Source organism: Sorghum bicolor, chromosome 9 (genome assembly GCF_000003195.3).
Source record: "Sorghum bicolor cultivar BTx623 chromosome 9, Sorghum_bicolor_NCBIv3, whole genome shotgun sequence".
Taxonomy (NCBI): Eukaryota; Viridiplantae; Streptophyta; class Magnoliopsida; order Poales; family Poaceae; genus Sorghum; species Sorghum bicolor.
In genome coordinates, this window is record NC_012878.2 from 57,710,814 (window position 1) to 57,737,552 (window position 26,739).

General features: G+C 39.8%; 1 protein-coding gene across 1 annotated transcript; it reads right to left on the bottom strand.

Moving 5' to 3' along the window:
- On the bottom strand, nt 9,013–15,360 carry LOC8083780 (CTP synthase). Its single transcript, XM_002441504.2, has 20 exons — nt 15,018–15,360; nt 13,662–13,741; nt 13,260–13,346; nt 12,550–12,600; nt 12,325–12,442; nt 12,133–12,189; nt 11,937–12,001; nt 11,754–11,837; nt 11,600–11,650; nt 11,440–11,502; nt 11,309–11,355; nt 11,141–11,219; nt 10,974–11,036; nt 10,798–10,887; nt 10,677–10,715; nt 10,374–10,601; nt 10,189–10,274; nt 9,936–10,065; nt 9,771–9,864; nt 9,013–9,671 (listed from the first exon to the last, which is right to left on the bottom strand). Exons 1-20 carry the CDS (start codon nt 15,133–15,135, stop codon nt 9,484–9,486), a joined length of 1,818 nt encoding a protein of 605 aa, XP_002441549.1. The 5' UTR covers nt 15,136–15,360; the 3' UTR covers nt 9,013–9,483.

Genomic DNA, 26,739 nt, shown 5'->3' on the forward strand with positions numbered 1-26,739 from the left:
TCAGCAATGGCTTTTCAGACCAGCGAACAGTTTGTAAAAGAGGTATTTCTAAGAGATCATGCTAGATTAACTATTTGAAAATCGCTAGCTGCCTAGAGTCGCTAGCTATTTGATCTCTCTCCTTGATAGTCAATGAAAGTATTACTTATTTTATTATTTCTATACCTCATCTAGCTAGCTATTTGTAAATGTCCTCATAATCAATAAAATTTCTCCTGGACTAGCTATTTGCCCACCACTGAGGATGCCCTAAGTGTTTTGGGTTTCACTAAAGCCTTGTTTAGTTTACGAAAATTATTAGTTTTGGTTACTGTAGCACTTTCGTTTGTATTTAACAATTATTGATGGACTAACTAGGTTCAAATAATTCGTTTCACAAATTACAAATAAACTATACAATTAGTTTTTTTATTTATATTTAATGTTCCATACATGTACCGTAAGATTCAATGTGACGGAAAATCTTGAAAGTTTTTTAGAACTAGACAAGGCCTAAGCTAATAATGCATCATTAACCAACGTCTTGGGGTAGGTGCCAGACATGAAGGGTAGGATACAAAGGTACTCTCTGTGTCTCTGAAAGCTTTAATTTCTAGAGTTATCTTAAGTCAATTTTTTAAACTTTAATTGGTTTTTTTTAAAAAATACTTAGATTTATAGTACTGAATTAGTACAATTAGATTTATGATAGGATATTTTTTCATAAGATACTCATTTTATGTCATAGATATTCATATAAAATTAGTCAAACTTAAAATGACTAGCACGGATCATATACTTTTATAAAGCTAAACCCCACTAGATGAATTCTCTCTTTCATGCAAGGTGTTCACATCATTCCCCACTAAATGTTCTATCTCTTCATGTAAGGTGTCCACATCATTCTCCACTTCAGTCTATATCATACCATATTAATTACAAAAAATATCTATACCATCTATATCATGTGAAATACTTTAAATATTTAATCTATCAACATATAAGTCATCTATATATGTTATTTGTTTGATCACCTATATCTCTATAATATAATCAAATATTTTATTGTTTTTCTTCTATTAGCTTAGCGATTGTTTATAGATCTAATATAATAAAATAATATGCAAGTCAAATATATATATATATATAATACTAAAATCATATAGTAATGCTATATATATATATATATATATATATATATATATATATATATATATATATATATATATATATATATATATATATATATATATATATATATATATATATATATTTAAGAAAATTCAGCAGCAACACGCGAGAAATTCACCTAGTTATAAGAATTGAAGCTTCGAGGACAGAGGAATTACTATGTTCTGTTGATTCGCTTCAACGGCGTCCTGCTACTTCCACCCAAAAACTCAAAATTTTTTAAGATTTTCTGTCACATCGAATCTTTAGACGCATTCATGGAGTATTAAATGCAGACAAAAATAAAAACTAATTGCACATTTTTATTAAAATTTATGAGACGAATCTTTTAAGTCTAGTTAGGTCATGGTTGGACAATAATTACCACAAATAAACGAAAGTGCTATAGTGTCTCGAAAGTTTTTCGTTGAGAAACTAAACACGGCCTAAATAATTGTATGATAAACAGGTAGTACTACTATCGTAGCTCTGTAAGACCTTGTTTAGTTTCGAAAAGTGAAAAGTTTTCGGTAATGTAGCACTTTCATTTGTTTGTGATAAATATTATCCAATCATGGACTTACTAGGATCAAAAAATTCGTCTCATAATCTACAGCTAAACTGTGTAATTAGTTTTTGTTTTTGTCTATATTTAATGTTTTATGCATGTGTCACAAGATTCGATATGACGGGAAATCTTAAAAACTTTTTGGTTTTCAGGGTGAACTAAACAAAGCCTAAATGTGCAGTGCTGTGAACCATGTCAGGTGCACCCCCAAAGGAGAAAGCGCGAGAATCAGGCCTTGTTTAGTTCACCCAAAACAAAAAAGTTTTCAAGATTGTTTGTCACATCGAATCTTTCGGCATATGCATAAAGCATTAAATATAGACGAAAATAAAAACTAATTATACAGTTTAACTGTAAATCGCGAGACGAATCTTTTGATCCTAGTTAGTCTATAATTAGATAATATTTACCACAAATAAACAAAAGTATTACAATAGCGAAATCCAAAATCTTTTCGCATTTAAACAAGACCTCAATGAGTCTTTTCCATCCATACTGTACGCACAGGCACCCGCTACGATAATCCTATTTCCTGGCTTGTCTAGATGTGAAAAAATTTTAGATTTTGCTATTGTAGTACTTTCGTTTGTTTGTAATAAATATTGTCTAATTATAGACTAACTAAGGTTAAAAGATTCGTCTCGTGATTTATAGGCAAACTGTGTAATTAGTTTTTGTTTTCGTCTATATTTAATGTTTCATGCATGTGCCGTAAAATTCGATATGCTAGGGAATCTTAAAAACTTTTTGGATTTTGGTGCGAACTAAACAAGACCCTACTGCGACGAGCCGACGTCTAGGGCCTTGTTTAGTTCACCTGAAAACCAAAAAGTTTTCAATATTTCCTGTCAAATCGAATCTTACGACACATGCATGAAGCATTAAATATAGATAAAAATAAAAAATAATTACACAGTTTGTCTGTAAATTATGAGACAAATCTTTTAATCCTAGTTAGTTTATGATTAGATAATATTTATCACAAACAAACGAAAGTAATACAGTAGCAACATCCAAAATATTTTCGCATCCAAAGAAGGCATATGCTCTTCGGCGCCGCATGGCGTCCGCCGCCTCCTCTGACCGGGCCACGAGAGCTGGGACTGGGAACGTAGCGTAAAAAGTTTTACAAAATTTGTTAGATTTTTCGTCACATTAAATCTTTAGACGTATGTATAAAGTATTAAATTTAGATAAAATTAAAAACTAATTGCATAGTTTGGTCGGAATTGACGAGACGAATCTTTTAAGCCTAGTTAGTCCATAATTAGATAATATTTGTCAAATACAAACGAAATTGATACTATTTCTATTTTACAAAAAATTTTAGAAGTAAACAAGGTCTAGATCCTTCCTCCACGCGACACCGCCGAGGCTTATCCAGCATCGCAAGAGCACGTTTAAATATTTTTTATCACATTAAATCTTAAAACATAGGTATACATTATAAAATAATAATAATAATAATTAATTATATACTTTATTTATAATTTGAGATATTAATCTTTTAAATCTAATTAGTTTATAGTTAAATAATTATTATTAAATATAAATGAAATTATTATAGTATCAAAATATAAAAACTTTTTAGATCTAAATATGTCCAAAATCCAGCGCATGCGACGGTGCCCTGAGCCATTGTCGCCAATAATAACCAAGTAGCAGCGGGCTTGCGCGTACGGCGCCTTGGCCGCCGAGATCAATGCGGGCTTCTCTCCGCTGCCGGGCCGAGGGTTTCTTCCTGAATTCCAAAACTTTTAAAAACAAAACATTCGATTCTTATAAATCGATCAATATGCTCTGAATGGATAAGAGAGGTATGGATTTTCCGTTCAGCTCAAATTGTCTCTTTTTCCTTCTATTTGGATAAGAAGAGATATAAAATATTTGACCAAGACAGGATTTCATTCCACTTTCCTACTTCTCAACAACAATTTCTCTCATCAGCTATTTCACGTTTTCAAAGTAATTAATTGCTCCATACCCCTTTTATATTTAGATTGTATAACACAATGTACCTTATGCAAATAGAATTCTAGGGTTCCTTTATTTTCTTATGGAATAAGAAGAATTCTTCCATTCTCTTTTTATTTTTGTTTCCCCAAAGAAAAACTTTTTGAGGAAGCGTAATTCCTAGTAAAAAAATACGGGATCCTTCTACTTAGATGAAAAGCAATTTTTCATCCAATCCAATAGGGCCATGAAGTTTCCGAACGTATGTATGTATAAAGTATTAAATATAGATAAAAATAAATAAATAATTATACACCATCCTTCAAGTTAGTTTGATCCGAGGGCTCACGTTCACCTCATCGACCAATATAAGCAGCCTTATACCTCATGAGGCAGTGTATCTCAGAAACCCTAATTTATATATCAGGGGATCAATTATTGAAGAGGTGTCCCATGAAAAGATAACCCCTCCCAACATTAGGAGAATTAGTACTAAACTCTCCAATATAGCACAACAGATCTAGTTGAGAGTTAGTGAGAGTCGAACTACGCTCGGTTCTGGAGATGTCTTCAAAGGTCAAATGTATCTTTGTATCTTATCTTTGTAAGTCTTATGCTTTAATATATTTATCTTCTCTATTTACTTTTATATCTGTACATTCAAATATATATGTAAATACGTAAATGTCCACGTGTTGCAACGCAAAAAAATAATATCGTAATAATATAAATATGAACGTGTATTATATTGTTATCTAAAAACACAATACTTCAAACTGATGTTCACAATGTTTTAATGTCTAGCTCGCTTAACTCACTTACCGCACCAGCATCCAGGTCATCCAACATTGCCTATAGCCAAAGCTAAGGGTAGTTTTGCCAGCTTGCTGCCCCCCATTGCACCTGCCTCCTCCATTTGTTTGAAGACTTCCAACCTTTAGGTGCACCTTCAAACCTCTTTAGTTCAAATATTTGTACTATTTCTTAATTTTTTTTAGAGAAGTAGTATAAATATTTAAACTAAAGAGGTTTAGAGGTGCATCTAATCATCACTCATTTGCACCCCTATATTGGAATGTCTATTCCTAATTCTCTAGAGAAGAAAGATCATCCATTCGAGAGACGCCTCTACAACTCATAATGATGGTTCTCTCCATAGGGGGGTTAGGCTTGTATTTATAGCCCTCTAGGAAGCACCATAGCCCTTGGATCAAACCGACCTTGATAGATGGCCATGATTACTCCTCAAAGGCGGTGGCGGCAGGATCCGCGAGGTTGCTCGTGATTGGTCGAGGTGGTCGGGCGAGTGCCCCTGCCCTATGGGCGGCCGCCCGGCTCCCAAGCCCGATTCGCTTCCCATTTGGTCTAGAGCCTCCTCGAACCTTCTAGATTACAGAAAAGTATATGTTCACCCTTTATCTCTATGTAAAACTGACATGTGGACCATCTTTGGTTGTTTTCAGGTGACACCCTCCAGAAACAGACATTTACCAAAACTCGTGGAATTCTGTTAGTGATAACCCTATGTCTACTAAGTGTTTGCATACAGGTCCATTTTCATGTTTAGTTGACGGTTAAAACTAGGAGTTATCTACCGTCAACAATGACCTAAATTATTCGATGGCTTAAGTAATCAAATTACAAATAAAGCGAACATGTTAAACATTTGATAATTTTTTCTGATGAAATGCACGACATATTTGCTAGTATATACATACTTTTTGCGCATGCCTGTAGCAATGCACATGGCTTGCAGCTTAGATGAACATATTAAAGAATCTACAAATGACAAGCGGTCACTATTACCTTATCAGCAAAACCACCAAATAAATCACGTTGAAATGACCAGATGAGGTATTTTATATGGTTTTAAAAGTTAAGTTGTGTATGTTGTCTTGTATTGAAGTTTGAGGGGGTCACTCAAATTCAATGACAAGTTCTGTTGGGGCTCGATGGGATTCACTCTAAAAATAAATGAATCATATCCGCGTTGTCTAGACTTTCCATGTTGGATATGGCTTGTTGCATCAAAAGCTGCCAAAGTATTAAAAATACCATATCCGTGTTGTCTACTATTATCATTGCAAAGGATTCTTAACAATAATCTTTATTTCAACACTCACATATGAAGATACTAATGTTGGTTTGTTCAAAGATTTCCTAGCATTTAAGTCCTTTATGACCATGACTTTCTAAGCGCTACTATCAGTATGAGGATTCCTTGACATTAATTTCTCATGAGACTCGCTCCTCATATATGCTATAAATAGAACTGTGTACTGCGTTGTAGGCTAACAGAGAGGAAGTATTCCACACCAAGAAACATTAACGTGGTCATGATGTATACAAAAGTAATCCTTCGACTCATGGCTTTTTCCTTAGTTTTTAGCATGCTTGTGACACATCAAGCTTGTGGTGAGGAGGATTGTTACGAGGATAAAGAAGCAGTTAAGAGCAGATGCAAGAAATCCATCAACATTGTTGGAAATTTTGTTGAACCAACCGCCAAATGTTGTGAAAAAGTACGAGCATCTAATATGGCTTGCATTTGTCGTAAAATTACCGCTAAAGAGCAGCTATTGGTATTAAGTGTGGTTAAACTAGTTCAAGTTGCACGCAAATGTGGAAATCCGGTTGCAGCTGGAAGCAAATGTGGAAGTAAGTACACAAGATTTTAGACCTATTATGCATTTGTTAAGAAATATTAAGTAAGAAATGAAGAATGTTTTTTTTTGATAATATGGTACAATACTATTTTTTGTCTTCAGTTTGGACGATTCCACCGGCAGTTGGGGCCCAAGCATGAGTCATGTCAAGACGAGCAGCACCCAAGGAAGAATCTTGAATATGAGTAATGACTATGTGGGCAGCTCCCCTGTTTCATGTATTATATAATCAGTCAAACTAATGAATAACATTCGACTTATCATCATTAAATGTGTTGTCATCTAGTTATAACGCTTCTTTTATCTGGAAATCCTCTCTCAAGTCATATTAAACTAAGGCCTTGTTTAGTTTGGGAAAAATTTTGGATTTCGCTACTGTAGCACTTTCGTTTGTTTGTGGCAAATTTTATCCAATCATAGACTAACTAGGATCAAAAGATTCGTCTCGCGATTTACAGCTAAATTGCGTAATTAGTTTTTGTTTTCGTCTATATTTAATACTTCATGCATGTGCCGCAAGATTCGATGTGACGGAGAATCTTGAAAAATTTTGGGAACTAAACAAGGCCTAAGTGCAGCCGATGCACCCCTCAACCTCAATACGACTTTTCTGTCTCATAATCTTAAGATGTCAGCATAGTTGTGCGTATATAAGTGTTTGAGCCTACATCATGTCTGGGATCTAGGAAAGGATTGCTGTATAGTAGGAACTGACAAAATCTACAAGCTTATATATAAACCAATAAACCTTGATGGCCCTGTGTTCTATAACAAATGAAGCTTGAACTTTGTTTTTCATGTAGTCAATTTTCTGATTGAAGTACCACTTTGGGGGCCTAGGTTTTATATTGTACTTCTTATAGAATGGAACCCATTTTCTGGCAAACTCTGGAGTTTCAGAGAGAGATAGAGAGAGTCAGCATAGCATCTCCATCATCAAACCTGCTGCCCCTCCCAAAAAAAGAGAGGAAGGAAAACATGTTCTACAAACAAAATAAGACTACCCCCACAAAATGGGCAGGTGTAGTTTGTTCAGTAATTTAACTGTAAATTGTTCCTCATTGTTTATTCCTATTATCGTCCTAAATTAGCAGTGACAAAATTGTAATGCTGACCGTGCTTTCATATACCTGTCTACTTGGCCACATGACCGAGTTTCTGCTTTCGATGATTGCTGCATGCCAAGACTCGACGAACATCTATGAAATAGGTCGTGGTACTGTGTTTCCTACAAACATTGTTTGGTCTCTGAGATAACAAGAATTGACTATCTACAGTAATTGTCCATCTATGAAATAGGTGCGTTTGAACCAAACTGTATAAGAGTGGTGTCATTAGGGATATGTGAAAAATTAGTACTACTCAGTGCTGCACGCAAGCATGTGCGCCTCTTGCCCACTGTTGACAAGCAGAAAATGCTCATATTTACTCTGTTTGATAAAAAATGAACAATAAAAGATAGCTTTGGTACTCTCTTTAGTTTTTAGTCTGCTTGAAACCAAATTCTAAAGGTCTGCTGCAGAATTAGATAGGTTCGTTTGAGACCGAAAAAAATAAAACAGAAAGATAGCTTTGGTACTCTTGTTAGCTAAAAGACTAATGAAGCCATGAAAAAATTAACTGAAAACGGGTGTTCTAAATTGTTGACAGATAAAACTTTATGCCGAGAAGAGTAAGTTCCTTAGTTAGTCAGGTTTGGAAAACATAAGCAATACTCTTCCTTTGGATATGTACATTATATATAGCAGTACAATTCTTCAGTTAGTCAGGTCTAATGCAATAGGTACAATTCTACATTATATATATCGGTACAATTCTTCAATTAGTTACATCTATTAGCAGAGTGCATCAGGTTGTACCTATTTATCACAGATTCACAGTGCAAACTTGAAAAGATTTGCCTTTATTTGTACAAGTTAAAAAAACTAAAACTGCTACTCAAACATGCTACACGATGTACAAGTTCAAAAGATTTACTTATCTAACCATTCACCCATCTCTACAGAGTACCACACAGTGCACCTCTAATCTGCTACTCAAACATGCTACAAGATTGTATGAGGCTGCTACAATAATTCCCAATTTACCTCAATACATGTACAATGGCAAGGTTTGAAAAGGCAGGGAGTACTCTTTCATGGGAAATCATTATAGGGAGAGCACCATCATTGAACCAGATCCTTCTGATGCAACCAGAGGACGCAATGAAATTATGGATCTGCATAAACCTGAATTTAAAACAATGATTATATTCACTGTAAGTCAATGTCTAACTTTGCAGACTACAGACCTGCAGCTCTAGACTGTGGTGAGCGCCGTGGACGTGCAGCAATACAAGCAGGCATAAGACATGTATGATCATGAGAGAATGTGTGATGTGCTCCCTGCTTCTCCTAGAAGCCGCCGGATGGTTTAGGGGAGAATGTGCAACTCTAGTGTTTTCGAAAAAAAAATAGTATAGAAATAAGATGATATAACATTTTCATGGCGTTCGCAGGCAGGAGTCCCCGCAACCAGTTTAGGGTAGCCGAGGCAATTTACCCGCTCAATTTGAACTCGCACAAACTCGTGGGATGAAATGCTATCGGGCTAAATTCAAGAAACTTTTGCGTTTCAAATTCACTACATTCTTGGCTCATAAACCCTTATGTATTGGCCTCAACGATAAAACTGACATTCGGATTTATAGTAGTCTTTACCGGTGATAAACTAAACCCACGCTGAGCATGTTGGTCCGATACGTTTATACTCATCCATTCAGTCAGTCAATGGAGAGTAGCAGTTATTTTACAATGTACAAATGAGGCGAGACGGCAGGCTACACTACAGCTAGCTGCACATCACCAGCCTTTGTAATCTTAGCAAACAAACGAACAAATAAACCAGCATATCGGATTACTACTACTAATCAAACTCTAGCTAACCTGCTAAATTTGCCTCTTAATGCATGCGACAGCTTGCATGCCAAATGCTTCCACGTTAAAACATCGGAAACGGCTGCTGTGTCGCTAGAGCAAACGGCCCTTCTCTTCTTCTTAGTTTGCTTGGTAGAATGGAAGAACACGCTCCAAGTAAAGGAAAAGAACAAGCGAAAACGGTAGAAGAGAAATCTCAAACAAGCATGCAGTGCCTCGCAGCTCTGTGCTGCTAGATGGGAATGGCGCCATTGCTGGTTGTTGAATAGTGCCCGTTCACCAGGCCCTTCAGTGGCTTCATGAGGTGCCCATTCTGGCAAGCTTTTAGCTTTGATGCTCCTCCGGTATTGCTGATGCATCTGCTTGTCTTACTGATAACGCCACGTTGATCAAGCTGACCTGATGATGCTGCTACCAATCCTGCCAAGATTTTCGTTAAGTGCTCAGGCATTTAAATTTCTTTCAAAAGCAAAGAACACTTCAGCAGGCAAAATAAGTAGAGGTTTGAAGATGTCTTACCTAAGAAAAGCGGAGATGGGTTGCCAGGCCTTGACTTGAATTCAGGGTGAAATTGTACACCAACGAAAAACCTATGAGTTGGTAGTTCGATAATCTGCATGTGACAAATCAAATACATGAGACCAGGACATTGTCAATCTTTATGAAAAATGTTGGCAATCATACCTCCATGCGTTTACCGCTTTCATCCCTGCCAACGAAAGAAAGCCCTGCCTTCTCAAATTCTGGGACCATATCAGGATTCACCTCGTATCTGTGGCGGTGCCTTTCATCAATGTAGCTAACATTGCCATACCTAAGGCAGTTCAGAATTCAAACGATTACCCGAGTACTCCATAGATAATCAAGTGGCCAAAGAGGGACCAGATGTCAAACTCCTGCAGAAACAATAGTGAAAGATGTGGGAGGTGCTTCTTACAGTTTAGCAGATTTGCAGTTAGTGACCTGGAAAAAGGTCCTCCTTGATCCAAGGCGCATTGTTGCCCCCATATGGGTTTTGGATCCCTGCAGAACAGGAGAAGCGTGGTTGGCACTAAAACTCATGCTAATTTTCAACACAAAGGAAATAGGTAACTACACTAGCAACTGTAGTAAAATAATTACCTCTGGCATGAAAATAACACATGGTGTTTTTGTGGTTGGATCAAACTCTGTGCTGTTAGCACCATGCAACTTCATGATAGAACGTGCAAACTCAATCACTGCAATTTGCATGCCCAAGCAAATGCCAAGATATGGAATGTTGTTTTCTCGCGCGTATTTTGCAGCAAGAATTTTCCCTTGGACTCCTCTGTCTCCAAAACCTCCTGGCACCAACACACCATCTGCACCCTGAGGTGCGAAAATTCATTCAGATTTCTATATAGTGGGCTAGTGGCATGGCACAAGAAGGCATTCTCTGTTTACCTTTAGCGACTCCCATGCTTTTTCATAGGCATCAGGAGTCTGCAAATGCGATGGTATCCCAATTCAGTTAATTCTCTAAGATATAGAAAAGAAGATATGATAAGGCATAAATAAAACTGACCTCTTCTGCTGTAGAATCTTCAAGATCACAGGAAGGAACCCAGTCCACCACAAGTTTCCTGTCCAAAGCAACTGACGCATGCAAAAGAGCCTGACAGAAGAGGAAGAAAAAGATAAGGCACACCAGTTTGGTTCAAAACTGTATGTGTTATAAGATATATAAAACAGTAATGGCACCTTGATAACAGATAGGTAGGAATCTGATAAGCCAGTATACTTTCCAACCATAGCAATCCTAACCTGAAAAGGATTTTCATACCATAATATCAAGCACTGATTATTATATATAAGCTAAGAGTGAATTTGGTATTGGAAACAGCAGTTAAAATGATCAACAAACCAACCGGAGTTTTCAATCTGTCACATCTGCTGGCTCTTTCAGTCCATTCAGACAATTGGGGTTCTCGAGCAACTTTACCCACACTGCACGCATGAAGAAATAAATACATGTAAGTATTCATAGAAATGAAGCCAACTGGAAGAGCTTATAATACTTTGGTCCAATGGCATACCACTGAAGGTCTAACACTTTCAAAATAGCTTCATGGGCCTTCTGATCCTATAAAGAGAGAAAAGATCTCAGGTTAACCATGTCAAATGAGAATTTGGCAATCATGCATACAAATAATTTCATATGACATACTCTGAGCAACAAAGGGATGTGCCAAATGTTTGTGACATCATGGAGATTAATGATATTTGGTATCTGCCAAATAAAATCAAAGTCAGCATTGCTGTTGCATGATGCGGACTTGACTTATTTTTTTAAAAAAGAAAAACTCTTGAGCAGGCAACATTTTTACCGGAACATGACAAAATTGCGCGAGCTTCACTTTCACATGTTCTTCAAGTGGCTGCCAAAAAGCACAGAGCAAACAATTTATACAACCACCATCAGCATTGAAAGGTTCAGAGGAGGCACGGAATGGAAATACAGATAGAAGTTATGTGGTATACATGTGTACTACGACATGCCAAAATATCAGGCATGAGTCCAAGTCCTCTAAGTCCGCGAACACTATGTTGGGTGGGCTTTGTTTTCTATATAATTGAGGAAACAACAGCATTAGTTTCTGAACAGTAATAATATCTTTGGAATATAAAAAGTAACACTGTACCCCCAAATCAAGAGAAGCTTACCTGCTCACCAACTACATTAAGAACTGGTACAAGACTGACATGCACCAAGCAGAAGTTTCCAGGCCCTGACAAGTTTCACAAGATTGCATCAAAAAACAATTTACGCTAATAGCAAATAGACATCGATCAACATCCTTGAGTAAAAACATAAGTAAAACAAGGAAAAAGATTACGCACAGTTACAGAGTTTCCTTACCTACACGGTATGAAAATTGACCTAATGCTTCAATGAAAGGCATTGATTCAATGTCCCCTGCATCAAGAATGTCACTGTCGTTATGTGGCAAAAAAAATTTGTCTTCTGCACCAGAACTTACAGGTATGGGAACAATTGACCAAACTTATGCTATTTTGCAACTTCCTGCAATGATACAGAATGTTCTTTTACCTATAGTGCCACCAAGTTCTATGACACAAACATCAGCTGCCTCTTCTGTGCCATCAACTGGATTCATTGCCACACGTTCAATCCACTCTTGTATTTCATCTGTGATGTGCGGCACAACCTGATAAAGAGAATTAACTCTAATTCTTAAACTCACTGTAACAATTAGCACCTTTTCTATGGCTACAGAAAAGCATGGAAATCTCTGTTCTCGTAACCATTCCTCACCTGAACAGTTTTTCCTAGGTAATCTCCTCTACGTTCCTTGTCAATGACAGACTGCAGTTTGAACATTAATAGAAAAGTTATTAACAGTTATACTATGAAATCCAAGATATCTCATAAGGTATACAGAAACATATGCTCCGGTGGTCCCAAACTCTGTCGACTACAAAGTGATAGACGACAGCTACCCATTTTCATTAAACCATATTTCTTAGTATCAGGATTTCATTATCTATCTAATTCATATTATGTGTTACTATACTTTATGATAAATACTGAATGCACATATTTAATTTCAACCACTAATAGACCTCCAGACGAATTTGCAGATGCAGTAAAGGAAGCATCCAGTTCTACAATGGGTCCTAGCCTATGATTGGTGCACTATCAACCTGATGATATGCTTTCTACCAACCAATTGCTTGTGACAGCATCACAGCAGTGGCTAAGGACCAGATGATTTCCCACATGCATTATTGAACTGTATCAGATCTTAGAATGAAAAAAAGCAACGTCACAAAAGATTTGTGGGTTCCATTAAAAATTCAGGTAAATAAGCACCTAACCTTGGTGCAAAAGGAAAAAAACACCGAATATTCCTAGTCCATAAATGTCAAGGTGAAGCGTAAGCCACAACTTTAACAGATAATATACTGGCAAATTAGCTCAAAGCCTTGTGTGGACTTTTGAGAGAGGCTGTTTATTCCCGTCACCTGATAGATCTTCCCCGTGGTTATGTTGTTGTCACGAGTCAACTTGATGTCCAGAAATCGTTCGTAGTTTCCAAGGTCCAAGTCCACCTTTGAAAAGAAGGGTTGGAACAAAATGAAGTCTTGTTAGCCCATGAAAGAAGTCTTGGAGAAATATAGCACAGTTCTAACACGTTGGAGAAGAGGAGAATGGACAGCAGGACAGGTGTATGAAGCGCTGGTACTGACGACTAGTCAGTGACGGTTGAAGTGTAAAACAAGGACGATATGTGAGCTGCTGACGTGTACCACTTGGTACTGGTCTAAACAATTGGTGGCTCAAATCTCCAGTAGTGCAATGTGGTGATCGGTGTACAGTGAACCATAAAGTACGTACAGGTATACTATATGCAGTGTGAATCGTACCTCACCACCGTCGTCCAAAACAAACACCTCGCCGTGCTCGAAGGGAGACATGGTTCCGGCATCGGTGTTGAGGTATGGATCTGCACACCAGCGACAGCGAAAGCAGTTCAGAAACGGCATCATCTCCCAGAGCACCCAACAGATAAAACTCAAGAGTCAGAAGTCTCTACGGCACTAGCTCGATCAACCTACTCCACATGCGTATAGCAAAAACGAGCGTCAAAGAAGATCATAAGTAGCATGAGGACTTCAGTGACCGCCATAAGACACGTAAGTATAGCGGAGAAACCTGCAGTAAAATCAAGTACGGAGCAAGTCTTGCCGGGACGTGACGAGACAGGGTAGAAAACGTTTTTGAGAGAGACAGACGCGAGAAATGAAAGGTGCACAGCACTTGGCCCGCATGAAGAGACAAACACACGCCCAGTGAGGACAAAATTCCAGAGCACGGGATGGCAAATTTGACCTGTATTACTGCCCCCAAAATAATATTAGAAAAAAACCACTATATGCCTGAGAAGTTCATGTGCTCCAAGGAACCCAGACAGTGACACTGACACAGGATCAGATGCCCACTTCAGCAAAATAGCGACGAGTACGTGATCGCGGTTCAAACAAAAAAAAATACAAACATGGGACACAGGAGATTATTTTAACAGAAAGCTAGATTAATTAAATGGCCGGCGACTAAGCTAGCTAAGCTAATCGCTGCTGGCCGGCTGGCCATCAGAGGAAGAAAAGGTAGAATTGCTTTGTGGTTGTGGCACGTACCAACAGAGGAACAAGCGGCCAAGGCATTAGTAGTAGCAGTATGTAGTAGCAGAAAAAAGAAATTGGCTGTAATAAACCAAGGAAAGCTACAAGTGCCTACTATAGCTACTAAAACGATGCCACATGAGATTAAGCCTTATCCACACATCCAAGAGCAGCCGATCGAAGGCGACCGCCGTCAAGAGCCCAAATCTGAATCAGGCCCCCCATTACGATGGAAATGGAGCCAGTCCTTCTAGCAGTAGCTAGCAACGTGGGTACCCTACTGAAGTGTGAACCCCCACCCAATTTGTGACGATCTCGAGAGAGACGACGAGTTGTTTATGCCCGAACCACCAAACGGAAACGGGCACACGTACGCATGGGAGGGACTAGGACTAGGGGAGAGTGGGGGGAGGGCAGAAAAAAAGGCTGGAGCGGCTTTTGTTTTGTACGGGGAGGCCGGGCGTTCGTGGCCTGTGCGATCACGTGGCCGCCATTACTCTCCTCCTTTTTCTGTTTGACCGGAGAGGGTCGGGCCGAGAGGGGAGAAATCAGAAACGGACGCACCGCGCGCGCGGGCTGCGGCGGCGGCGGCGGGCTTACCGATCTTGATGGAGGTGACGCGGAAGCCGCAGGACTTGAGAAGGACGCCGATGCTGCTGGCCGTCACGCCCTTCCCGAGCCCGCTCACCACTCCGCCGGTCACCAGCACGTACTTCATGGCGTCGCGCTCGAGTCGGTTGGGGTCGATCTCCTGACGAGTGAGCGAGGTCACCTCGTGCGACGCACGCGATCGAGTCGAGGAAGGGAGGGGGGAGGCGGAGGTGACTGGCGGCGGTGCCTGCCGCGGCGAGGCGGAGGAGGTGGGAGGCGAGATGGGAATGGGAGAGAGAGGGGTTTTTTTTTTTTTGTTGGGTTGGGGGCCAGCCAAGCCAAGGCAAGAGAGGTTGGGGTTTGGGAGGGCGGAGGGGGAGGGCGTTAAATAGGCGTTGGCCCTCGGATCGGAGAGAGGAGAGAGGCCAAGGCCACAAAGGCCACTAGTGGGGCCCACTACCGTGCTCCGTAGCGCGCTCACACACACGCGTAACTGACACCGCCGAGAACCTGTAAAAAAAAACCCTACCCCTCACTACCGGTAGCGCGGCCGGGTTCTCTTCTCTCCCCTCCTGCGCCGCTAGTCGCTAGACTACAATTTGCAACGAGGGCCTTGTTTAGTTCCGAAAAGTTTTCGGATTTCGATACTGTAGCATTTTCGTTTGTTTGTGGTAAATATTGTCCAATTATGGACTAACTAGATCAAAAGATCTGTCTCGTGATTTATAGGTAAACTGTGCAATTATTTTTTATTTTCGTCTATATTTAATGTTTCATGCATGTGTCGAAAGATTCGATGTGACGGGGAATCTTGAAAACTTTTTGGTTTCCAGGGTGAACTAAACAGGGCCGAGATCTTGTAAGCGTATAGTGGTGTGTGTAGTAGTAGTAGTTTATTCAGACAAATCCAAGGCATTGGACCACACGACACTTCATTGTTTGTGCAGGTATTTTAGTCGCAGTGTCACTAGCTTAGCACGTAGTACTACGTAGTACGCCCTCAGGCCACAAGTGTTCGCTTGAACTCTTCCTCGCGCAGTACTGTTCAAACAGCAGCATTAGGCTGCAATTGAGACCATGAGTGGAGGTTGAGTTAGGTTTGCATACTTGCTACTCCATGGTCTACTACTTTTAAGGTCGTGTTTGGCAGGGTCTAGATTCTGGATTCTCTGGAAATATTTCTCTAGTGATTCAGAATTACTTTGTGGGGTCATTTGTTAGCTGGCTAGATTATTTGAAACTATATAACTAGAAACTCGTGAAATCAGAGGTGGTTTAGGCTATTTCTCTTGGCTAGTACTGCCTCTATCCACAAAAAGAAGACAATTCTAGATGCATCCTTGGTTAGCGTGTCTTAAGTTTGATCAAAGTATACAAGGAAAAGATATTAATGTTTATGACACCATATTAAATAATAATACGAAGGGCAATGCTACGGTATACCCTTTACTTCTTAGGAGGTAATATCCCAAATAAATCTGAGTCATTGATTCATTGATTTCTTTTTTAGTTAGTTAATGAATTAATCAATCTAAAAAAGAAAGAAGATATGTTGTCAAATCCTCAAATCAGGGAGAGAATCTAGAGCATGGCCTTTTCTTTCCTTGCGCATGGCCTCTTCCTTTTGGGCTTAACGTGAATAAATATTTTTATGTATCCATATTTGAATGAGGTTATTTTTATATATTTTAAGTTTTGATATTTTTACCTTAAAGATGACTAATTTTTTTATGATTCTAAATCATCATGTTAAAATACGTTGCACACTACACACGCTACATAATCTAGGGTATATTATGCTAACTTGATTAAAATTGTGTTACATAATTTAGAGGCCTTTGTAATAAAAAGTTATCACGTATATAATTGAGCATGTAAAGTTGCTACATAAAATTTTTTGTACGAATATAGAATTTTGTATATGTTTGGACACATATGTGTTTCCAGTATATTTAGAACCTACGTACAACATTGTGTTACTTGTACAAAACTATTATATAGTGTATGCTAATTAAATTATGTCATATCTAAAGTTGCAAAAATAAAAATATTTTGCGGATCTCATATGCATGTACTAGATCTTAAAAAGATATTTATATCTAAACTTTCCTCATTTATTGTATTTTTCCAAAATTAAAAATTAAATAAATATAATTTCACATATTACCTCCTGGAAAGTAATAGATGATTCTAACCATTCGATCTAATTAAATGAAGGGCTCACAGTTATTTGGGTGCGTGTACCATAGCAAAGCCCTAATATGAAAGTAATCTCATAACAAAGTAATCATACTTATTCGATATTATTTATATTTATATATTTTTATTTATAGTTAGTCAAATTTAAGATACTTTATAACTTACTACTATGCTAGAATTGCATCTCTTTGTGGACTTTAATGCTATTTGGCAGTGAATCTAGATGGTGATTATGCTGAGAAACCAAAATGTTCAATGGTTCCAAATGCATCCTAAAGTGTGCAGTGTAAAATCAAGACTTTGGGAGTGGAATAAAAAAACTACTACTTTTACCAAGGAAAAATGGAATAAAAAGGCTTTTTCATGCCAATATTGATATAGTTGGTTATAATCTAAAATTTGATGTTTTAGTTTAGTTTTTTATATAATAAGTCAAATTACCTAAAGTCTAATCAAGTTATATTACTAATTATGAATAGATCTATCACACAAATTTTTTTTGTAAGTATAACTTGTTGGTGTCATAAGTATTAATATTTTTATATAAATTTAGCTAAACTTAAGATAGTTTGACTTACGAAAAACTAAAAGATCAAATTCTTTTTCATGGGGTAAAGGGAGTAAATTCTCTGTCAACCTCGAATTAACACTTGAAAGAGCCCAAATTCATCAAAATGTTTGAATTATTAGCATAATAAGGAGATATTTTATTGGGGGTGCCAAGAGTGTTTGACTTCCTGGTCGAACCGGTGGAATGCGACCGGATGAAACGAGTAATGTGAAATTTGATGACGTGTCGTACTCTTTCTACATTTTCGTGAACATTTGACATTTCTCACCGCCCTTAAAAAGTGGAACCATCTGATCTGGTGGTAGGATTGATTGATTATATAATCTCTTCGACGTGAGATTATATTCCATTGTTCTACCGTAGCAGCCTGGATGCTTCCGCATACTCTAAAGGTTACATTGCCTTTTTTTTCTTAATTTTTTTTTACTTACCATGCATTCAGAGGATTTCCATCTTCGACGTATCCCGGTGACCGGTCAATATTAATAACCGTACCGTATCAATGGTGTGGTGGGTTGGTGTTGTATGTGAAGTCTTCCTCCTCACTCCTCAGTTATTAATTAAATAATTCAGGTACAGGTCCAACTCTAACATAATGCTCCATGCATGTTTTGAACTTTGAAATGGAGCTAGGAAGGGGATGCTGGAAAAATTTACAGAAAAAATCATTTATTATAATGCATAAAAAATTGTGGTGATGGTGAAACCTGAACTTGGGTTGGACACGAAAGGCAAGGTATATATTCTCGACTTCTCGTATATTTAACTGTTGGACTGACCGTGCATATATCATCACTTGGCAACCATACGTTCAGATACACGCAGGCAGGCAGGAGGAGGAGTAGCGGGATGCATGATGGAAACCACTGAGCGTCCGTCTGACTTTGGGAGACCAGAGTAGTATGCACAGAATATGTTCCCTCGGTGACCTGCTGGAAGTCCAACGTCAAGGTCGATCGAGGAGTGAGTCCCCATTCTGGTTGTCGGGGCATTAACAAGAAAATGGCCATATATATTCCTATACCTAGTGCATGTCTGCTGTGTGTCACAACTCACACGCCATATGATGCGGCATTATTGATCCATCAAACGTTAACAACAACTAATTAACAAGAGCAAAAGTTGGCGACGATTGACAAAATCGTCTTCGAATAATCAGCTAGCTAGCATAGCAGTGTGCACTTTTTAGCTAGCCTAGCAGGCTCTAGAGCTTGCTCCCAACGAGGCCTTCTCCATCGAGAATCAGATTCTACTTATTAGTTAATAACAAAGAAACATTAGCCATTGTTAACATACATTTCAGACGACGAGTTGTTAGCTCCCGGTCGATCTTCTCGTTGCTAACCCGTAACTCCCCGAGAGGCCAAGAATGACGACCGTACGTGTGTGCTTGACACAGACGACAGTTCTCTCTTTTTGTGATCGCCGGACGACGAACGTGTGGCGTTCAGACGTTGAGCTGTCGCGTTTCCTTCCCGGCCGGCCAGAACAACCGTTTCATTCGTATGGATTATTGCCGACTAAAACAGTGCTGCCGCTATTTCGATCGGCTGCGCTGTCGATCCGGAGAAGGACGTCGTGATCTGGTGGGGGTTCGATCGATTCGGGCAGGGCCATCTCTTTCGTTGAATTCTCTCTCTGATCAAATCTGTGCAGCAGGAGTTCGTGATCGAGATCCATCCGGCCGGCTCGCTCTGATCAAATCTGCCAGACATTTCACAGCTCGCTCGGATTTGCTTTGATGCTACTCTTCGACCTGACACTGCCATATGCGATCGATGAGCTGCGACCCAGTCATCTGCAGGTTCTCACATCTTTTTCAGTAAGTGCGAGCTCTTTACGCTAAACATATGTGGTCAGATCATTAATATAATTTCCCAGTCATCTCAGCCATGATCGCCTCAGGCGAAGTTAATTAGCACAACACGCAAATAAAATGAGGCTCTTTTTGCCTGCTGTGTGAGAGATGCTGGTATGTGGGGCTGACAGCGGAGTAGGTGTTAGTAGATAGATCGGGATATTTGGTCATACTTATATGGCTCTGTTGATGATCGACAGGCAAAAGGTGAGCATCATTTGAAATTTGAAACTTGGCGCCAGATTAAAGGGTTTCCATCGTTCCCACTAGGGCCGCTGCTTAGCTATTAGCCAAGCCTTTATATTAGGGTCCGTTTAGATTTCCTTCTCTAAAACTTTAGAGGAGGGGATCTAAACATGCATGCCTTAAAGTGGTTCCATGAGTATGTTTTTATACCGATTTCTTCCAAAACCGATGGTTCCATTGTTTTTTTACCGTTCCGATTTAGGCTACGTTCGGTTGAAGGGGAATGTGCTCTCTGGAAATATTCCAGCAGGATTGGTTATACAATTTGAATACGCTTCAGTGAACAGGAATTATTTCTAGCCTGGATTCGGCTAAAACGAACGAGCCCTTATGGAGTGCTCGATTTTCTTGCTCGACTGACCAACCGAAGCACTGGTTTCAAGTTATTTCAAATGGATTATTGTCTGTTTCTATAGATGGCCATCGGGCCGTGCCTGTCCTGGGTCGCGCCGTGCCGTCGTGCCAGCCGGGCCGTGTCATCGTCGTGCCTCGTGCCGGGGGTATGGCCCAAGGCACGGCCCGTGAGCCGTCGGGCCGGCCCGAAGGCACAGCGGGCCACCGGGCCAAGGTCGTGCCAGGCTAGTAGCAGGCCTTTATTTTTCTTTTTTTGTTTAGATTTAGCATACTACATTTCTTAACAGGCCACTCAAGATGGATGGATGAGCCAACAGACCTACATTTTCTATTTTAGAATTAAAAAGCTATATTTTTTACTGGGCCGTCGGGCCGTGCCTGAGCCGTGCTACGGGCCACGGTGGCGGCCCAGGCACGCCTGGTGCCTCGGGCCGTGCCGTGCCTCGGCCGGGCCAAAATGCCAGGCCGCGGGCCGGGCCAACAGGCCACGGGCTGCATGGCCAACTATATCTATTCGGTCCCAATAACTATGGCACCGTCTCATGTGGCTAGCGTTGAAACCTTCGCCTCATCACTCTCCCGCTTTCTCTATCTAGTAGCCTACATACATACTTTCTCTGTTTCAAATTATAAATTATTTTAATTTTATTCTAAACTAGACTTATCTAATTTTGACCAAGTCTGTAGAAAAATATTGTTGAAGTTTATAAAAACAAATTATTAGTGCACTTGTTTAGCATCGTAGATGTTGATATATATTTCTATAAACTTAATCAAAACTAGAGAAACTTTTCTTTAGGATAAAATCAAATGTGACTTATAATTTAAAACAGAGAGACATATCACCTCTCAACGAGGTCATATTCATATTCTAAGGCCAGAATTCACGGAACCAGCGCTAGGATACCCAAACATCTTCTGCCAGGAGTATGTATAGTCAGCGCCTCAGGGGTCCATGTATCATATATATATATCCACTCATCATTCAAAACAACGTGTTATATCACCACCACACTTTCCAATAAACTAGTGACGCTTAGGTCATGATTATCCTAATCGAGCCCTAGCTAGCTAATCCATCTTATTACGCACCGCCGATGGATAGAGCGATATTGTTGTTAGTAAAACATCGCTATCCCCCTTTCACGCATCGAGATCGACCATACTCACGTTATCCGATCGACCGATCCTTACATTGCATTGGCCACCTAATCGGGCAATCGGCTACCGGCCATAGCTACGTTTGCCCACCTCTTGTGTTCATGGCAGTTGATGGCCGGCCTTCGGTTGGGCGGTTACTCTCTCGTCTCGTCGTCGTCGAGGTGGCCTACGCTGCGGATCGAGCTGCTGCTGCTGCATTTGCCCAGACAGAGAGGTCCACGTCGCAGGGGCTGCATGTTCTCCCATGCATCTCTCCATGCCATTTCTCCTGCTTCTGCATGCATGCACCGCTCACTGAGAGCGGAAGCGGCCGGAAGAAACTATTTTTTGACGCGCTATATATATAAATGCTGTGCCGGCCCAATAGGCAATAATTTTGGGACTATAGGGCACTGCATGAAACACAGCACATGCCGGGTCTGGCTGTGGGCGTACGTACGCACTCTCTGGAATCTGGACCAAAACGGTATTCATTTCTCCATGGCAGTGCCAGACAAGGCACGTTTTAGTACCACTGATGAGCGTCCCTGCAGTCTGCGCAACACTGTCTGCTACGCATCAACCATGCAAATCCTTAGCTAGCGCCCCTGGCCCTGCGATCTGCAGTGCATTTTTTTTTTTGCCTCTTTATTTCCCTCGATATCGATCGTATGATATGGGTAGGTCTTGGTCCAGATTATAATTATTGTCTTAAGTTTCTGTCGACCGATCAACTCAAAAGAAAATAAGGTTTAATCAATTAAAAAAAATAATAGCTTCATTAGAGCAACTCTACCATGATCCTACCCTATTTTCCACGCACTAGCTAGAGTAGGAGAAAAAAAACACTCACACACGGCAACAACCCATGCTCGGTCGTTCAATCCAACCAAGCTTGAGATGTTCTAAATTCTACTAAGATGTTTTGACTTCTCTAGTCTTTAGATATATTATCTTTACGACATATATGGACACAATGTATATCTAATAAGTGCCTAAGAAAAGCTATATATATGGAAATTCCTTTAACCTGATATGTCTTCTAATTTAGAGTAGAGAAAGTATTTTTTTTTCTATTAGGTTTCTTCTAAGTTTTTTAATGACAACCGTTCCCCCCTTCTTTGGCGGTCCTCCTCGACCCCACCCCTTCCGTCAAACGGAGTGTTATCGCTAGCTCATATGGCGAGTTGGAGACTTGCGGGCGCCAAATCCATCTTTCCCTAACTCGTCTAACCTCTTTTCGTCCTCTAACAATTGGAGCTCATGCACCTTGGCTGACCATATAACCCCACGGCTCGATCTCAGCGCCCTGGCCTCTTATTGTCCCCAAGAACACCAACTTGACCTCCTTAATCGCTTGTCATCATGCTTGCTAGCTCGACAAAATTAGAGGGGATGGTGCATGCGACGTGGTGATGGCTCGGTCACAAGTGATCGAATTAGTCTAAGCACTGGGGCTAAGTGTGACCTAATAGTACTGCACGGTCGACCATGAGCACGATAAAGTCGGAATTATATGTGGCAAGCCATAGGAAGAATGCCCCTTAGTAGCCTTGAGAAGTACAAAGAGGATAGAAACTGAGCCATGAAATATGTCGTAGAAGTCTTTGCCCAGCCTATTTAAGGGGGTTGTTGCTTGAGTTACTCTTAAGAAACTGTATAAGCCATCGATGGGTATATTTGTAGCTAGTCAATATAAATGTATTTCCAATCGACTTTTCAGCCGTTCAATAGCTCAATTGAAAATCTAACCATGCTAGAGTTGAAGAAGATTGTCAGATGGATGCTTGATCTTGACTTTAAGGGGCAAGTAGTGGTCTAGCCAAAACCTCAAAAAGCAACAATAGAAAAAAAAAATGCTCGGATCAAATATAGCAATCCGCTATTCTTTTTTTCTTTTTTCTAAACCAATATGTCGATTTCTTGGAAGGTGGAGGGAAGCATCAGCAAAACTATTCTTGTCCGTACATACGATACGACGGCCAGTACGCGTTCGAAGCTACTCCTAGCTAGCTAGCGCTAGCGGTCTCAACAGACACGTAAGAATATGGACCGGACGTCTGCCATGCCAAAGCTACCAGCCCCTTTTGCGCTTTTGCATGCATGGCATGGGCGACCAGACCAGACCACGGAGAATTTGCCTGGTTTTGTATGGTTGGAGGAACGAGCTCTCGCGCGCGGCCGGTTCCGGTTTATTCCACGGCGCGCGCGCCGCCCAAGAGCGCGCGTCGCTGTTGCGGCACGCGGCCCCGCCCCCGGACGGCCCTGCCCCTGCGTCCTCCCGGCCGGTCCCAGCTCCACTTGACGTGTACGGGTGCTGCCGTGCCGACAGGATCAGACGACGATTCTTTCTTCTGGTCTCCGGCCAAAGGGATTATTATTCGAGCTTTTCGCGGTGCTGGACTGCTGGCCTTTGTTTCGCTGTGTGCTGCTTTCTTTTAGTTTTTATTTAGTTTAAGTTTATTAGCCAAATCTACTAACTAGCAATATTTTTTCTTAAAGATAAATTATTAAAAATATTTTTTGTCATGACTTATTAACTAAAGGAACGGGTTCTTTGCTATTAGCAGGGCACACGGAAGTACACACGGCCGGTGCTCCGGTCAGTAGTGTATAGTGGCGAGCAAAGAATCAGAGAAAGCGAGCGAGGTCCGACCGTCCGAGGGTCTCTGCAGCCGATTGAGTTTTCCGGTTTTCCCCGAGTTAGCTTTGCATCGTTGACTCCTCCACGCGTTCCCACTTGTGGATCATCGTGTGGTGCTCACTCCTCAAGTACGTACACTCACGCGGACCTTGCTTGTGCTCTTTTATCATCGGTCATGCATGGAAGCAGCCAATAATGCAACTAGCTAGTGTGTCAAAAAGGCGTGTGATGCATGCATCAGCTTATCCTGTTATCCGATAGGTGCGCTTTTATATATGCTTAATTAGTTGCCATGCATGACCAAACGTACCGTACGTGGTAGGAGTAGGTGGTATACTGTATGGGCCGATCGAATGTGCTATGTACAGTGCTCATTTCTCACGCACACACGAATAACGGCAAAAGTAGGTTTGACACTACTGCGCAGAGCATTTCATGCATAGCAAAAAATGTTTACATTCAGAGGAATATATAGACGAGATGACCCAAAGAAATAAGGTAACAAGCAATTAGTGTGTGTTTCGTAAGGATCCAGGTTCTCACACATAAATAATTCTGGTTCAAAATTTCTAAGAAAACATTTCAAGTGATCAACAATCAGAGTTATTTTGTGAGATCGTTTGACTGACTAGATTCTGATTAAAAAGTATCATAAAAACCATTAAGTGAAAATATTCTCAAAGAAATATAAATTTTGATCAGCGGAGAACAATTATAACACAAGCCATTTTAACTTTGTTCCGATCCGTTGCAAATACAGAGAGGAGGGGAATAAACGGAATTGTGCAAAAGTATTGTGCCCATTATTTTTCTTGTTGCTATGCGGGAAAAAAAAGTAGAGGCAATTCTGGTGATTCTCAATCTCAAGAAAATTAAAACATTTCTCCACCAACCCGTTTGTCGTAGCAATTCTCTAGCATTCCACGCTACTACAATCAGAACCACTCCATGCTGACAATCTATTCATATCTTTGACTACAGAAAAACATGCAAGTTGGGTTTCTTTTTTCATCCAAATCGCGCTCAGGTCTTGTTTAGTTCCAATTTTTTTGGCAAAATGAGCACTGTAGCAATTTCGTTTGTATTTGACAAATTTTGTCCAATCATGGACTAACTAGGCTTAAAAGATTCGTCTCGTCAATTCCGACCAAACTGTGCAATTAGTTTTTATTTTTTATCTATATTTAATACTTCATGCATACGTCTAAAGATTCGATGTGACGGAGAATCTGAAAAATTTTACAAAATTTTGGGGAAGTAAACAAGGGCCTTGTTTAGTTCCAAAATTTTTTGCAAAATCGACACTGTAGCACTTTCGTTTGTATTTGACAAATATTATCCAATCATGGAATAACTAGGCTCAAAAGACTCGTCTCGTCAATTCCGATCAAACTGTGCAATTAATTTTTATTTTCATCTATATTTAATACTTCATGCATGCGTCTAAAGATTCGATGTGATGGAGAATCTGAAAAATTTTGCAAAATTTTTTGGAACTAAACAAGGCCCCTCAATATTAAGGTTCTTTCGCTCTGATGGGAATTCCGGCTCTTAGATCGAGCGAAGAGGCACCGTACGTACTGGTACCGTAGTATATATATATATCTAGCTTTAAAAGTACGGAGATGATGTCCTTGTTCAGAGAAAAATCTAACCGGTGGGACTATTCTGATGAGGGTCAATTTTTTGTTGTATAACAGCTGGCCTAACAGGATTTTCTTAGGTCATAGTATAATATATATTACATATATTTAAAATTTTTGTCAAGGTCAGCAGACCCGATAAATAGTTGCTCTTGTCCACATCCAAATTTTATCAACCATGGTTGCTATATTATCTTGTATCAGTCTAATAAACCATTGATAGTTCACCTTCATTTTTTTAATAACTCACTATGACCTTGTTCGGTTAGAGCGAAATGAGCCTAGGAATTATTCCCGCTGATCAAGGTTATACATGTTAGGCCCCATTCAGATACATACATCGGAACAGACCATTCCTCGTACATAACTGTTCGGACTAGTATAAATTTACATAAGAATTATGCGGTTGAGATTCATTCTAATATAACCGAACAAGACCTTAGACAATCATTCCAGCCAAGAACCGATTCAGGTGACCGTTCCTAGGCAATCGAACATGCCCTAAGTTCTTCAAGCCGGGCACTGCGTCCAGCTATATGATCTGCACTCTGTAGCTGACTTCTCTTCAGTATGTATCATCTCGTCCAAAATAGCATAAATTATGTAGCACCTTCTATAGCCGCATGAACTTATTCGCATCCCAATTGTCCATCCGGAGTAAACTTGTTAATCACGTCGGTACAAAAGAATAAAAACTTTACCCTTTGTTTCAAGGAAAAAACATTAGATTATCTACCCACCTGATTCTGTTGTAATCTAGGCCTTGTTTAGTTCCAAAATATTTTGCAAAATGTGAATAGTACCAATTTCGTTTGTATTTGACAAATATTGTCCAATCATAGACTAACTAGGCTCAAAAGATTCGTCTCGTCAATTCCGACCAAACTGTGTAATTAGTTTTTATTTTCGTTTATATTTAATACTTAATGCATACGTCTAAAGATTTGATGTGACGGGGAATGTGAAAAATTTTGCAAAATTTTTTGAAAACAGGTGGAGTCGTGGAGACCGTTCGTCCTCGTCATTTGCATAAATAAGAAAGCACATGCCAACGTACGTATACAGAACCTGGATAT

Bases quoted from the DNA above. Each gene is read 5' to 3' on its own strand.
- LOC8083780 (XM_002441504.2), bottom strand. From the start codon at position 15,135: ATGAAGTACGTGCTGGTGACCGGCGGAGTGGTGAGCGGGCTCGGGAAG. The intron at 11,503-11,599 runs GTAAAAATGTTG...TTTATTTGGCAG, and splicing joins CGCAATTTTGTCATGTTCCG to ATACCAAATATCATTAATCT. The intron at 11,037-11,140 runs GTTGGTTTGTTG...AATCCTTTTCAG, and splicing joins GTGACAGATTGAAAACTCCG to GTTAGGATTGCTATGGTTGG.